This window comes from Rattus rattus, chromosome 18 (assembly GCF_011064425.1).
Source record: "Rattus rattus isolate New Zealand chromosome 18, Rrattus_CSIRO_v1, whole genome shotgun sequence".
Classification (NCBI taxonomy): Eukaryota; Metazoa; Chordata; class Mammalia; order Rodentia; family Muridae; genus Rattus; species Rattus rattus.
Genome location: NC_046171.1, coordinates 10,435,160 through 10,450,775, shown reverse-complemented (window position 1 = coordinate 10,450,775; position 15,616 = coordinate 10,435,160). Strand labels below are relative to the sequence as shown.

Genomic DNA, 15,616 nt, shown 5'->3' with positions numbered 1-15,616 from the left:
GTGATTGCAATGGATAGTCATGCATCAGGAATATGAGTATAAGAAGACAAACTAAAGAATATCAGACCCAATATAGTAATCTTTCCAATAGATCACTTTATTTGTTACTTGTTTTGGTGCTGTTACAAAACACCGGACAAGCAATTTAAGAATGGAAGTTTCATTTTACTCATGGTTTGAAGAATACAATAGGTCAGGATGAGAAAAGCAAGTCAGAAGGGTGGAGTATGGGGTAGCATTGCATCTGTGGTCAAGAAGCAAAAACAGATGAATAATTATAGTAAGTTAGGTTTTTAATTTTTCTATTTAATTCATCTAGGATAATTTTATGGAACAAGTGGTGTCATGTGCATTCAAATGAATCTTTCCTTCTTGGTGAAATCTCTCCAGAGATAGTTTCACAGAAATGCCCAAAGTTGTGTGATTCCGAATTCAGTCAAGAAAACACTGAAGATTAGCCATAAGAATCATTTTTTTTTCCCTGAGTCATGGTGTTAACTGACTCACTCTGCATGTGTGGTAGTGATATGAGGTATGATCCTTCCTGATGGATGATCCTTATTTGTGAGACTTCTCCATGTTCAGGGTCCTTCTCAATGAACTCTTAACATCCTTATTTCTCAGACTATAAATGAAGGGGTTCAGAGTGGGAGTTACCAGAGTATACATGACAGCAGCTACCACCTCCCCAGAGGAGGGAGAACTAGATGGGGGCTTCAGGTAGGTGGCAAAGACTGTGCTGTAGAATAGGAGGACTACAGAGAGGTGAGAACTGCATGTGGCTAGAGCTTTTCTTTTCCCCTGCGCTGATGGAACTTTAGCCACAGCATAAAAAATACAACCATAAGAACTTACAATGCAGAGAACTGCACTGATTCCTAAAACCCCAGCCAAAGCCATCATCAGGAACTCATTGAGGTGAGTATCAGAGCAGGAAAGCCATAAGAGAGGCCGACAATCACAGAAAAAATGAGGAATCTCTTGATTGGTGTGAAAATATAACTGAGAGAGCAATAAGGCATAGACAAAAGACACACAATGAGCAACTCCCCATGACCCACTGACCAGAATCTCACATCTACAAGGAGTCATGACAAGTGGATAGAGCAGTGGGTGGCAGATAGCAGCATAGCGGTCAATAGCCATGACTGCCAGAAGCAGGTTATCCATATCTGCAAAAACACCAAAGAAATACAACTGAGTCAGGCATCCAGAGAATGAGATTGATCCATCTCCAGTCCACAGAGTCTCCAGCGTTTTAGGAGCTGTGGTGGTGATGAAGCAAAGATCCACGAGTGAGAGCTGACTGAGGAAGAAATACATGGGGGTGTGGAGGTGGACATCAGCACCAATAGCTAACAGAAGGAGCAGGTTCCCTAAAAGGCCCAACAAGTAGAGAGCAAGGAAGATGCTAAAGAAAAGCTGCCATTTTTCTGGTTCCCCAGATAGTCCCAAGAGGATAAAGTCAGGAGCCTGACTACAGTTCATCCTGGGTCTTGTTATTCAAGTAGGAATTGGTATGAAGACAGTTCTCTGACTGTAGGCAAGAGTTGGCATGAACCCAGACCTGGTCCCTTGGCAATGGGTCTCCCTCACAGAATCTATTGAGCAATGGAAACTAGACTATTAATGGGAAGGACAAGATTTGGAGTTCATTAAAAAATGGCTCCCTAAGGAGACATAAAGACAATTTGTTGAGTGGCTTCTGGGAATTCTCTTGGAGAAAGATATGCTATTTAACCATTGTGTTACTTGGTTGAATAACCACATTCCTGTGAATCTATTTGTCTGTGATTCCTTTGAAGGCAGAGGCTTTATCTTAGTACATAGCTTAGTGCTTTGCTCACAGTGGGATTTCAATAAATGTTCCTGTCCATCCATAGAGTCACCGCTCTGGTTGCAGCTTCAGCAGACAGAGTAAAATACTGCTGTTTTGCTGAGTGACTTACTGTGACCACTTTTGCCTCAAATAATGTATTGTTCACAATGATGCCAAGGGAGTTCCTTCAAAAAAATAAAATCGTGTTACTTATTTGTTTAAAAGACGTTACCAGGATAAACATATTTTTTATGAAACTGTATATGTCCTGTGTGTCTTCTAAGGCTCTAAGTATTTTTTTTTGGTTCTTTTTTTCGGAGCTGGGGACCAAACCCAGGGCCTTGAGCTTCCTAGGCAAGCGCTCTACCACTGAGCTAAATCCCCAACCCCGGCTCTAAGTATTTTGAACTGGGAATGTCTCATAAACTCTATCATGCTTCACTGTCCACATTGAATGGGCTACCAGCAAGATTCACACTTCTCAGTATCATTTTATATCATGGTCAATTTCTGTTGTTAACATAATATTATAAAATAATTAATAAAAATATTCATTTTGAATCAAAATCAAGTAAAAGATGTAAGAACCCCTCTGATGAACTCTGAGATAGCAGAGAGCAATGCACAGGACGATGTGGAAAGTGTGATTCTATGACTTCTGGTAACTCTTTTTAAAAAACTCTCAATGGTGTCTAATCATGGTGTATCTACCTAATCCAAAAAACAACCAAAGTTTCCACCACAATCATCCTCAGTTTCCCTAATCTCCTTACCTCATTAAGCTGTGCTATGACTGAGAGATAATACATGGTTTTGAACCATGGGATTACCCTTGCCTTCTTGGTTTCTCTCCAAGGAAGTCATGGTTCTTTGATTGGCAGATTTACTTTGCACCATCATAGATTACCATCTTGTGATATGGAGGATATAACCAAATGTATTTTTAAAAAAATATTTAGTAAGGTATTGTTAGTATTTGCCTCCTTTCAAAAGCAAATGAGACACCATATTATGACAGAACAAAGAAGAACCTAAATTTACTCTTCAAAGTATGCCTAGTAGTTACCATAAAAAATTAGCAAATAGTTATGAATTTTCCCATTCATTTAGTATTTCAGGAAGGAAACACTTTTTCTCCAGGTGTTATTCTGCTGGTATGACTTGAACACATGTTGCATCCATGTCTTTCATTCCCACATATGTAAACAGTGTTTTTATCCACAAACTCTTGTACATTTCAGCCCCTTGATCACCGTTTCTTACCTAACGTGGACATTTCTCATCAATTCAATCAAAACTTACTACATCAACAGTGTAACTGGCTACACTTAATTTATTCTAATTACTATTATTCAGGCTGCAAACATTTCAGTTTTGCCTTGACTCTATTGGTCAAATACCTCTAGTGTCTCTTTTTTCCTAGTAATTAAATATATTGTACTGTGCTCACTGCAAACTTATTGGTGTGCCTCTGACAACCCCTAGCTAGGCAGTCTTGTCTTTCTGTTTGGTCACCCATAGTTTTTCTAATTCTCACTCTATATATTGTGCATTCTTGTTAACATTAATCACCGTAGTTCCTCTCACCTGATAATTCTTCATCTTTCATCAAATTTGACCAGGATTTCAAAACTATTTTATAATTTTATCTTCTTGTCCACTTTTAAACTGTTATTGAATACTTTACCATTTATTATCTTACTTCTTTTAAAATATATAGACAGGATGACCTGGTGCTCAGTTTTATATTGTCTAAATGAGGTTTCTAGTTTCTGTGACATATAATTTTTTTCTTCTATGTGAATTTCCTGAGAGTAGAGGCCATCATTTCTTTTAAAAATGTAAAAAACAGCATGGCTTTGTAAAAATTATTACTAGTCCTCAGGATAAGATGCTACTCTGAATGTTACCTTCCCATGACCTGGTTGAGGACGGATGGAATAAGAAAAACATGACTCTGTTCCAAAGACAAAAGTGGCTTTTAAAACCCACCAAGGAACTGAAAGAATATCTTAAAAGTGTGGAGGAAAATATTTTATGTACTAGTAAAACATAGGCTGACAGAGAGGGTGCTCCAAACCTTTGTTCAATCTTCCTTCCTGCTTCCTTCCTTCCTCCCTTCCTTCCTTCCTTCCTTCCTTCCTTCCTTCCTTCCTTCCTTCCTTCCCCCCTCTCTCCCCTTCTTTTTCTCTTTATTTCGTTATTTCTTTCCTCATTTCTTTTCTCCTTTTTATTATGATTCCCCATCTTTTCACAGCTTACCTGTATTTTTCTTCACTGTACTTTCTGTATAATTATGTTTTTACTCTTCCCTTTATGAGAAGAATAGGTTAACAATGGAGATCTAGGAAAAACTCAATTCTGTTACTGCAATAGAGAGGGCTCTACTCTAACAGAAGACAAAGACACATAATCTTGTTCATAAACAGCTTGCAGTTGTGTTATCTGTATATGTAACATGAAATAATTAACAAAACTTTATAGTTGGATGGTATACCTTAGAGATTTGTATTTGGGGCTAGAAAGATGGGACAATAGTTAAGAGTGTTGCTCCTTTTCCTGAAGACCTGATTTTGGCTCCCCACATCCAAATCAAGTGACACACAAGAACCTGCAACTCTAGTTCCAAGCTCTTTAATCCCTTTTCTGGCCTCTGTGGGCACTGACACACATGCCCACATACAAACACAAATATACATACATGTACTTTACAATAAAATATTATTTTAAAGGAAGACAAAAAGCACTGTCTCCTTGTACACAAGAAAATTGAAATAACTTCCTGCATCTGATCAGCACACTGTGGAGTGAACCTGGATATCAACAACAAAAACAAAAGAGAGCCTATAAGTTCATAGAAACCAAACAACTCACTACTGAGTGAAAAAATGGGTCAAGACAGAAATAAAGAAATTAAAGTCTTTCTAGAATTCAATGAAAACAAATACACAGCATATCTAACATTATGGGACACAATGAAAGTGGTGTGAAGAGGAAAGCTGACATCAATCATTAAGTGCCTGCATAAAATAATTGGAGTGATCTCATATGGCAACTTGAAAGCTCACCTAAAAGCTCTAAAACAAGACAGCTCTAGTCATTCCCTAGAGAAGGCAACAATGGAAGATGGGAACGAAAGATTTTCAGAGTGAGATCAGGAGAACATGGCCTCTTTTAAAATGATATGGGGAGCCAAAATAACTCTCATAAATGTTAGCTTTAAATTTCAGTCATCAAAATATTACTTTATTTCTCAAAAACACAGCTGAATTGAAAACCCTTTGTTTTCACTTCAAGTCTTTGGTTGTTTGACTTTCAAGAGACCTACAATACTACCCTGGTTTCTAATGATCTCTAATTCATCTTCAGTCTCTTAACCTGGTTCATCCTCCTGTTTTAAATTACTTATAACTCATCTTTTGTACCTCTCTTCTAGCTATAGTTCCAGGCTTCATATATCTGTAAACAAATCACTCTGTTCAAGTTTTCAATTCAGCTTTTTTTCAAATGTGTGTGTGTGTGTGTGTGTGTGTGTGTGTCTATGTGTCTGTATGAGTGCATCATATATAAATTATATATAATATCATTTCATTAGGAAGCATTTTACTGTGAAACATTCTTTCTTTTAGGTGGGGCTATTTACAAGCAGCTTTAGTAACTAACATACAGATGGAATGGTAACCTATACTACATCTACTATGATCTTCTCTGAAATATGAGCTCATACTCCATAAAGTACCACATTTCACACTTACCTTCTGACCTCTCTAATGTACACTAATGAGTGATGAACCTAGAAACATCCACTTTGCCCAATGGTCTAAGACCTACAAGCATCCTGCCCTTTGCACTCATTGCTGAGACGTATATGAGAGTGGAGAAGATGGAGTCTGGAAGTCTAGACTTTATTAGCTCTCTTGGGATCAGAAAAGGTTTGCCTACAGAAAAAATCTTTCTTGACCTTAGAGACTCAGTTCCCAAAGTTACTCATTAGTGGAAAGTATGTAATAACTTTCCATTGAGAATTTTCTTGAAGACATATTTTAAGAATAAAATCACTAAACAGCCATAAATTTTGGCCAAAATTCATATGTGAAAGCAGAAAGGGATTTACAATTCATAGTCTATTTCTAGTCATTAGTCTACCTTCTAAACTAAGGAAAACCTGAACAGTGCACGTGGGGCCATAATATTTCCTGGTCTCTAGTTAGATCCATCCTAACTGATGTATGAGTTTTAATTGCACTTTATAAATAAATATAGATTCAAACATGCCCTATTCATTTATCATCTACCATAACATTCTTACAGAACTGCCAGCCTTATTCTATCTAAATAGGAATTCCTGTTCCATTCTCCTAATTGTTTCTCATTCAGTTTTTACCATATTCGATGAAGATTTTCACAATTCATAAATAGTTCTACAGTGTGCCATTCATTGAAGTCAGCTAGGAAACATTTAACTATTTGGGACCACTGAGACAATATGTGAAATTAGAAACAGTCCAATTTTCTCTCTCATAAAGATGCCCAAAGGTTGGTAATATGGAGAAGAGTTGGTCCATTCCAAGGATCATGAAAGAATGTTTCTGTGTCTTTGGGTACATATACCATCTAGAACTTTGAAGTTCCAGTAATTATCTTATTTCTTCCTTCCTTTTAGGAACATGACAATATACAAGAATCAAATTGGTCTGATCAGTTTAACAAGAAGAAAATGTGTAAATATTTCCTAATGCATGGCACAGGAGGCATCCTACAGAAAACAATGAACCATAGAAGGTCATGAAGTAGAAAATTCACCAATTCTACAGTCAGTTATTCTAAGTATAGGTTCATATTTGTCTCCTTCACCAAAACATATGATCATTGGAGATTTTTTAAAATTACACTATACATTTATTTTCTAAGCTTTGCAATTTCTACACCATACAAAAGTTGGGTGGAATTAAAATAGTAAAAATTTTTAGCCACTAATTGCTATAAGTGACTACTTAAAAAAATCAATGTTCCTAATGCATATACTAGTAACTATAGAATACATCTGGAGTCTTAAAATGCTATTTTTCCATTCACATCCAAGTAATACTGCTCTTAAAACCCATCTGGGATTACTGTTACCCGTGTCTAATGGTTTAAGCCCTCCAATGCCTCCCTATTGTTTGAAAGTCAAACAACTCCATCTAGACCAGATACCTGGCCCTCTGCCATACCCCACTGTTTTTCTTCCAAGAGGTCTGCCATAAGCAGGGACATAGGTGAAACCCCTGCACCAATACCTGACCCCACTAGGATCTCCACGGAGCTCAGAGAATGCAGGACCTGTCTGCTATGCTGGAGCCCCATCTTTCTTATAGCCTGCAACTCTGTCCAGAACAGTTGGGGCAAGCTTGCCCCTCTCCCATACTCCACAGCCTGTCTCCCATGAAGTCTGCTGTGATCAGGTACACAGCCTCCCTGTCTCTCAGGAGGTCTTCCTCAGAAGACAGAAAGATCTCCCATGTTCATGGACCAATAGGATTAACATAGTAAAAAAATATGGTCATCTTCCCAAAAGCAATTTATAGATTCAATCCAATCCCCATAAAAAGTCCATTTTAATTCTTCACAGACATAGAAAGAGCAATTCACTTCTTCATTTGAAATAACAAGAAACCCAGGATAGCAATAATTCTCAACAATAAAAGAACTTCTGGGGAAAATCACCATCCCTGACCTCAAACTGTACTACAGAGCAACAGTGATAAAAATTACACAGTATGGTACAGAAACAGATCGATTAGTGGAATAAAGCTGAAGACCCAGAAATAAACCCACACACACACTTGATCTGTGACAAAAAAGCCAAACACATCTAGAAAAAAGAAAACATCTTCAATAAATTATGCTGGTCTAACTGGCAGTATGCATGTAGAAAAATGTAAAGTGATCCATATTTATCACTTTGTACAAAGATCAAGTCCATGTGGATCAAGGACCTCAACATAAAACCAGATACACTAAATCTAATAGAAGGAAAAGTGGGAAATAGCCTTGAACATATTTCCACAGGGGGAAATTTCCTGAACAGAGCACCAGTCTCATGATCTAAGATCAACAGTTGACAAATGGGACCTCATGAAACTGCAAAGCTTCTGTTAAGCAAAGGACACTGTCAATAGGACAAAATGGCAACCTACAGATTGGGAAAAGATATTCACTAACCCTTCATCTGATAAAGGGCTAATATCCAAAATTTATAAATAAGTTAGACTACAAAAAAAGTCAAATAACCCACTTAAATAATGGGGTACAGAGATAAACTGAGATCTCTCAACAGAGGAATCTTGAATGCTCAAGAGGCACTTAAAGAAATGTTTAACATCCTTGATCATCAGGGAAATTCAAATCAAAAGGACTTTGAGATTCTACCTTACACTAATTAGAATGGCTAAGTTAAAAAAAAAAAAAACTCAAACAACAGCACATGCTTCCGAGTCTGTGGAGAAAGAGAAACACTCTTCCATTTCTAGTGGGAGTACAAAGTGATGAGAGTACAACCACTCTATAAATCAATCTGGAGGTTTCTCAGAAAATTGGAAATAGTTCTACCTTACAACCCAGCTATAGTACTCCTGGACATAAACCTTAAAGATGCTCCACCATGGCATAAGGACATGTGTTCCTCTATGTCCATAGCAGCCTTATCTGTAATAGCCAGAAGCTAAAAACAACCCAGATGTCCCTTAGCCAAAGAACGGATACCAAAAATATGGTTTATTAATACAATGGAATAGTACTCAGCTATTAAAAAGTAAGACATCGTGAATTTTGCAGGCAAATGACTGTAACTAGAAAATATCATCCTGAGTGAGGTAGCCCTGACCCAAAACAAAAGGACATACATGGTATGTACTCACTGGTAAGTGGATATTAGTGATATAGTTCAGAATACCCATGATACGACTCACAGACCATATGAAACTTAACAGGAAAGAAGGCGCAAATGTGGATATCTCAATCTCACTTAGAAGATGGAAAAAAATAATCATGGGAGGGGCAGTGGGAGTGTGGGGCTAGGTGGCAGAGGAGATGGGAAGGAGAAGGGAGGCAGGATCAGGTATGGGGTGAGACAGGAAAGAAGTCCAGTGGGTCAGTGGAATAAGTAGAAGTATGCACCAATGTAGGATGGGGCCAGGAGGAACCTCTGAAAATTCCCAGACAACAGGGATGAGAGGCTCCCATGATCCAATGGGGATAATCTTAGCCAAAATGTCCAACAATGGGGAGATGAAATCAAGAGACCATCTCAAGTAGATAGACATGGCCCCTATTTGAAGGATGGGGCCATCTTCACATCTTCAAAGTTTTTGACCCAGAATTATTCCTGTCTAAAGGAAATGCAGGGACAAAAGCAGAGCAGAGACTGAAGGAAAGTCCATCCAGTGATGGGCCCAACTTGGGATCTATCCCATGGGTAGGCACCAAACCCTCACACTATTACTGATGCCTTGTTGTCCTTATAGTCAGGAGCCTAGCAGCCAACCATTGGAATGAGGTATAGGATCCCTATGGAACAGTTAGGGGAAGGACTGAAAGAGCTGAAGGGAATTTCAACCCCATAGGAAAAACAACAATATCAAGTAACCCAGACTCCTTAGAGCTCCCAAAGACCGAGTTACCAAGCAATGAGCATACATAGGATGCTCCATGGCTCCAGCTACATATATAGCAGAGGTCTGTCTTGTCTGGCCTCAGTGGGAGAGGAGTCACCAAGTCTTGTTGAGACTTGATACCCCAGGGAAGAGGCAAGCTAGTGTAGTGAGGTGAGAGTGTAGGCAGGTGGGTTTGTGGGTTGAGGATCACCTTCTCAGAGGCAAAGTGGAGGGTGGTGGGGGTGAAGAACACGTGGAGGGCTGACCACATTTGGAATATAAATAAACAAAATAATTAATATAAAAAATAGAAAGTCAAATGTTGAAATATTAAAAACAAAATATACCAACCCATGCTAGTGCTGGCTCCATGGGGCCACATGGCATCTGCAGGGTATTTTCATCTCAGTCAGTAAGTATTTCAACTGCTAAGCTCCCAATCTCCATCCAACTCTGCTGTAGGCTATTCTCTGGGACCTGTAGTGGTCTCACTGCCAAGGCTAGCCCAACATTGCTTCCAGCTACTCTCTGAGCCTTTGCAGCAGCTGCCTTCTTATGACTCTCCTGCTGGGGACTCTGCTCACATTTCCCAGTAACCCATTAAAATCAAAATACAGAAAGCTTGTAATTTATTAATCAGATTTACATCTTAAGTTCTCACTCCACAAAGCATCCACATAATAAACTCAAAACCAATTAATCCTGATGTAAAGTTTCCACCTAGATGAGACAAATTGTTCTGTAAAATTCTGTCCCTTATGAAATACTCATAATTACCTGTGGCCCATTAAGGCCACACAATCAGGGTCGTCATTCTCTGCTTCCATCTTGAGTCTTCTTTTTCTCCTCTCCCTCCCTTCTCTCTAAAACTCTGTGCCCACCTTACTTTGTCACTGCCCAATCACAAACCTTGCCTTATCTTATGCCTGCCTTTACCTGCATATAGACAACGATCCACAGTAAAACCCACTGTTGTGATCTGGAAGACTCTGCACCTCCTTCCCCCTCTTGTGCATTTCTCTCTGCTTTTCAACTTTCTGCCTCAACCACGCTGACCACCAAGTCAGCAACACTTCTATACTGGGGTGAATATTCTTATACTTAATAAACCTACATAGAGAATTCCATCATTTTCATCTTATTTAAGGACACACACACACACACACACACACACACACACACACATTGTTACCCTTATCTACTCTGTTGTGATCAACAGACTTTATGTTAATTTGATGCATTGAATCTTATTGCCTACCTTCAACTTGAATACAAGTTCCAGGAAGTAACAAAAATGCTTTCTACTTTTTTTCAATACTTTAACCCCATCATCCAAAACAATACCTATCGTTCTTACCTGTCCTCTGTGCATTTACAGTGCACATTAAGAGCCTAATACTACCTGTTGAGTGTTTTCTTAGAAACCTCATGAGATCATATTTAACTTTTATCTCAATTTGCCTCTATACTTTACCCACAAGATTCTTGACTGTGACTTTAGCAACAGAGGGATAGATGTTTTGTCATTTTGTTGTCTGCATGAAGTACTCAGATTAGTTAGCATCAGAAGCAGTATGGAAATTTCAATACATTATCAGTGAGTCAACACAGACAGCAAGGAAATGACTGCCATGAATACATCCATAGGGGAATGTTGGGGCATTTCAAGAATCATGAATCATATTAACTGACAAACATAGCCAAGGACTTGGAGTTATATGCATTAACTGCTGTAAGAAATATATTCCACTATAGTTAACAAATTATTTTCATTTTTCTAATAATAAAACCTTCCCTCTTCCAATAAAAACACTCCTACAGAGTCATGTATTTATATAACACCAAATATAACCTAACAAGTAATAAACCTATATAATAAATTGAACTGAGCCAAATTAAAGTATAAAGTCAGGTGTATTGTGAGCAGCTTTTAGGTGGGTTCCCTGCATTCTCAGGAGGAGGTCAGTGAAGTCTCACAGCTGGGCTAGTTAGTTTTTTTGTTTTGTTTTGTTCTGTTTTTTGTAGGGGAGGGGAGGGAGGTAGTAACATGATGGTGAGATACTGTGGTTTTGCCTTATTATGTGAATTTTTAGGGCCCTATAGAGTGATCTAAGTCCAGTTGAGCACTTTAGAATCCGGAACTAGGAACTGGCTTTGTACAGTATTCTGTGAGGGCTTTTGCAAGCATGGGCTCCTGGTCAGAAGAGAAGGGAGAGGTCCTCTTGGCCTATGCCATCTTAGCTTTGTTCCCAAATCCCCATCTTATCAGAACTACTTAAGAATGGTTGATAGTAGGTCTTATCCAAGTGGTGACATTACATACCTTTAATCCCAGCACTCAGGAGGCAGAGGCATGCAGAACTCTCAGTTCAAGGCCAGTTTTATCTATAAAACTATTTCCAAGATAGCCAAGGCTACACAGAGAAACTCTGTCTTGAAAAGAAGAAGGCGAAAAAAAGAGTAGAGGGAAGAGGAATAGGAGTAAGGGTAAGAGGAATAAGATGATGAAGAGGAGAAAGAGAAGGAAGGGGAGGGGAGGGGAGGTGGGAAAAGAGGGGAGGGAGGAGAGGAGGAGAAGGGGAAGGGAAGAGGAAGAAGAGAAGGAAGAGGAGGAGGAGGAGGAGAACCTTGTTGGAGCAGGTGTGTCACTGGGGGTAAATTTTGAAATGCTTGACAATCCATTCTACCACTGGCATTAGAGCCGAATTTTTCAGGATTCTAGCATACACTTAAGACCAGATAAGAAGTTCAGCCTTCAGCTTCCAGCATCTTGCTTTGTAGGTGGTTTACAGAAGGAACTGCTTGGGGTTTAATAACAAAGATATGGAGACATGTATAGTATAAGGTGGTAGCCTACTTTTTTCCTGAAGGCAGACTCATGAGCTAGTCATCCCATTTCAATTCTACTCCCTGGTCACCTCCTGTTAACCATGTAGCTCTGAGATGGCCTCCATGTTCTGCTTCTACACCAGTTCCATCTCCAGTTCTTTTTAATTGTTGTACAGATATGGCCAGCATGAAAATATATACCCAAAGGTGCAGTAGTGGTACTCACATATTGGTGGCAGCAAACTGCTGTCTAATTGGACTTAAAGTTCACTCAAGGCAGGAAAAGCATACCTTGTACTGGAAACCTAGCCATCTTCCCTAGGCTAGTGAGGTCATAGACCTTAGTAAAGAATCTACTGTGGCCACTTTGCTAAACCAACATAATTCTCTATTACATTCTAAATTTTATCCCTATACTCTCATATAAATGTAGGTGCTATCCTTCATCAAAGAAGCCTCTCTTTACAATGAATTAAGACTGTCTTAATTAGGTTTTCTATTGCTATAAAGAAACACTGTGACCAAGGCAACTTTTATACAGGACATTTAATTGGGACTGGCTTACAGGTTCAGAGGTTCAGTCTATTATCATCATGTTGAGAGGCATTACAGCATCCAGACAGGCACGGAGCTGGAGGACCTGAGAGTTCTACATCTTATTTTGAAGAAAACCAAAGCTGTCTCACAGACAGGTAGAAGGAGGGTCTCAAAGCCCACCCCCACAGTGACAGAGTCCTCCACCAAGGCCACACCTCCTAATAGTGGCATTCCCTGGGCCAAGCATATTCAAATTACCACAGAGAACATCACAAAAACCCACAACTGAACATAGAACAAAAATCAATTAATCACAGGGATTCCAGATCCAATGGATACATCCTAGCTCCTGTCTTTATGGTTCAGTGAACATCTGAAAAAGAGGTAAAAAGATTTTAAGAGTCAGAATACCAGGTGGTCTGTTCTAAAATAGTGTCTGCTAGAAATGGCTCCATAAACAAGACAGGAACATTGGCAATATCAACTTGCAAGGGGGACATTTGTGTGGTGTTCTACCCCTAGACAAAGAACTATGGACAGCTGATAACTACTGGGGGAAGAAAAATTAGAGTCTCCCATGAATAAATCCACTCACTGGTTTTCCAAAGCATGGTGGTCAGGATAGATATATATATATATTGGACTCAGCAGATTTTATATATGTCTGTGTATAAGCATACATTCATATTTACACACATAAATACATACATATGTATGTATGTATTTATGTATGTAACAATAATATTCAAAAAAAATGGTTATCAAGTTGATCTATACCTTGAAATCTAACACTCCCTATGGTATCCACTCCCAGTTGGGCTTCAATGATGTCTGGGGTTGGTGCTCACAGTCTGACTGTCTGACATCATAGTAGATGGAATAGTTGTTCCGATGGCCCAACTGATGTTCTGTGGCTCCAACCTAATTGATTATTTTGATTGATTTTTCACCCTTGATGGTCCTGGCTTGCTCAGATACTGGACTGGTCCAGGTGACTACTTTTCTTCTTTTTGTTGTGTTCGTAACTGTCTCCTTTGGGCTGATTCTGATGTCCTGTGCTCAGATTGGGGTGACCATGCTGAGAGTTCTATCAGGGGCGGACAGACCAAGGCCTTCTCCATATGCTCCTCTCACCTGACTGTGGTGTCCACACTCTATGGAACACTCATGGTCTTGTACACTGCGCCCTCTGCTGTCCATTTCTAGCTCCTCTCCAAGGTCATTGAACTGTAGTCATTACACAGTAGTCAGCTCCATCTTCAACCCTGTCATCTATACCTTGAGGAACCACGAGGTGCAGCGGGCACTAAGAAATAAATCTGCTGCAAACCAAATGAGAAATGATCTAAGATGGAGGGCAGTGAAGATTTTCTATTTGACTGTCAGTGCCTTGATTGAAAAGTCACCCAACAATAGACTAGATATAGAGCAATTATGGTTTTTTTTTCTCAGAATTCCACTTTAGGTCCCCAATGGAGGAGTTAGAGAGAGTTCTGAAAGAGCTGAAGGGCTTGCAACCCTATAAGAAGAATAAAAATATCAGCAAACCAGAGCTCCCAGAGACTAAACCACTACCCAAAGAATACACAGGGATGGACCTATGGCTCCAACTGGATATGTAGCAGAGAATGGCTTTATCAGGTTCAATGTGGGGAGAGGCCCTTGGTCCTCTCAAGGCTCATTCCCAGTAAAGGGGAATGTCAGGACAGGAAGCTGGAAGGGAGTGAGTGGGTGGGTTGGGGAGAACATTCATAGAAGCAGGGGGAGGAGGGACGGGTTGGCAGGTTTCCAGAGAAGAAACATGGAAAGAGATAACATTTGAAATGTAAATTTAAAAAATCCAATAAAAGAAAAAAAAGCTATGCCCAGGAGAAGATTATAGATAACCAGTGTTCAGATGTTAGTTTAAAAGATTATGTAAATTGCTGCGAGTTGTTTACTGCATACAACAAAACAGTGCTCTGGTTTGATCATCACACACTGAATACATGTACTGGGTTATACTCTGTGGCCTGTTGATCATCACAGAGTGAAGACATGTACTCGATTGCCACTCTGTAACCCATTGCTACACGTAGCACTGCTGTGAATGCTTAATGAAAGAAAAATTATAGAAACAAGACACCATAAAACACAATTCTAGAGAAATGTTCATGTATGTTATTGTAGCATGACATTTGAAGAGTTCTTTTCTACTGTGTGTATTTGGTTTGAGCATGCAAATTTGATGGTGGAACTTGCAGTTTGATTTCCCACAAAATGGTATGTCATAAGTAATTTTATAAACACAAACAATATCAACAATAATAAATTATTTTAAAGGGAATATTTTAATATACTATCCATTAAAATATAGAATAAAATTATATTCTTTCTCATCATGCTCCTATTGACCTGGGTTATTGTCAGACTCACCACTTCTTGACTTATTACTTGTGATTGAAGTTCTGTGAACACTAAATATCTCTTTAACATGATTGTTCAGTGGTATCCAGGTTCAAATGGAGGAAAGATATTAGAAAAAGACAGGAATAGTTTAAATCACTAGATCTCCAGAACAGGAGAGGCAGTAAAAACTATAAGGTTATCAGGGAGATGTTGTTACTAAACCACTAGTAAAAATTCTTAAAATTATCCCATGGTTTTAGTGATTGCAATGGATAGTAATGCATCAAGAATATGAGTATAAAAGACAAATTAAAGAATATCAAACCCAACATCGTATCCTTTCCAATAGATCACTTTATTTGGTACTTGTTTTGGTGCTGTTGCAAAACGCCTGACAAATAATTTAAGA

General features: G+C 38.9%; 1 protein-coding gene across 1 annotated transcript; it reads right to left on the bottom strand.

Moving 5' to 3' along the window:
- Window positions 1–558: 558 nt before the first annotated feature.
- On the bottom strand, window positions 559–1,488 carry LOC116887348 (olfactory receptor 1361-like). The gene has a single exon (XM_032888941.1). It carries the CDS (start codon window positions 1,486–1,488, stop codon window positions 559–561), a length of 930 nt encoding a protein of 309 aa, XP_032744832.1.
- Window positions 1,489–15,616: the final 14,128 nt, after the last annotated feature.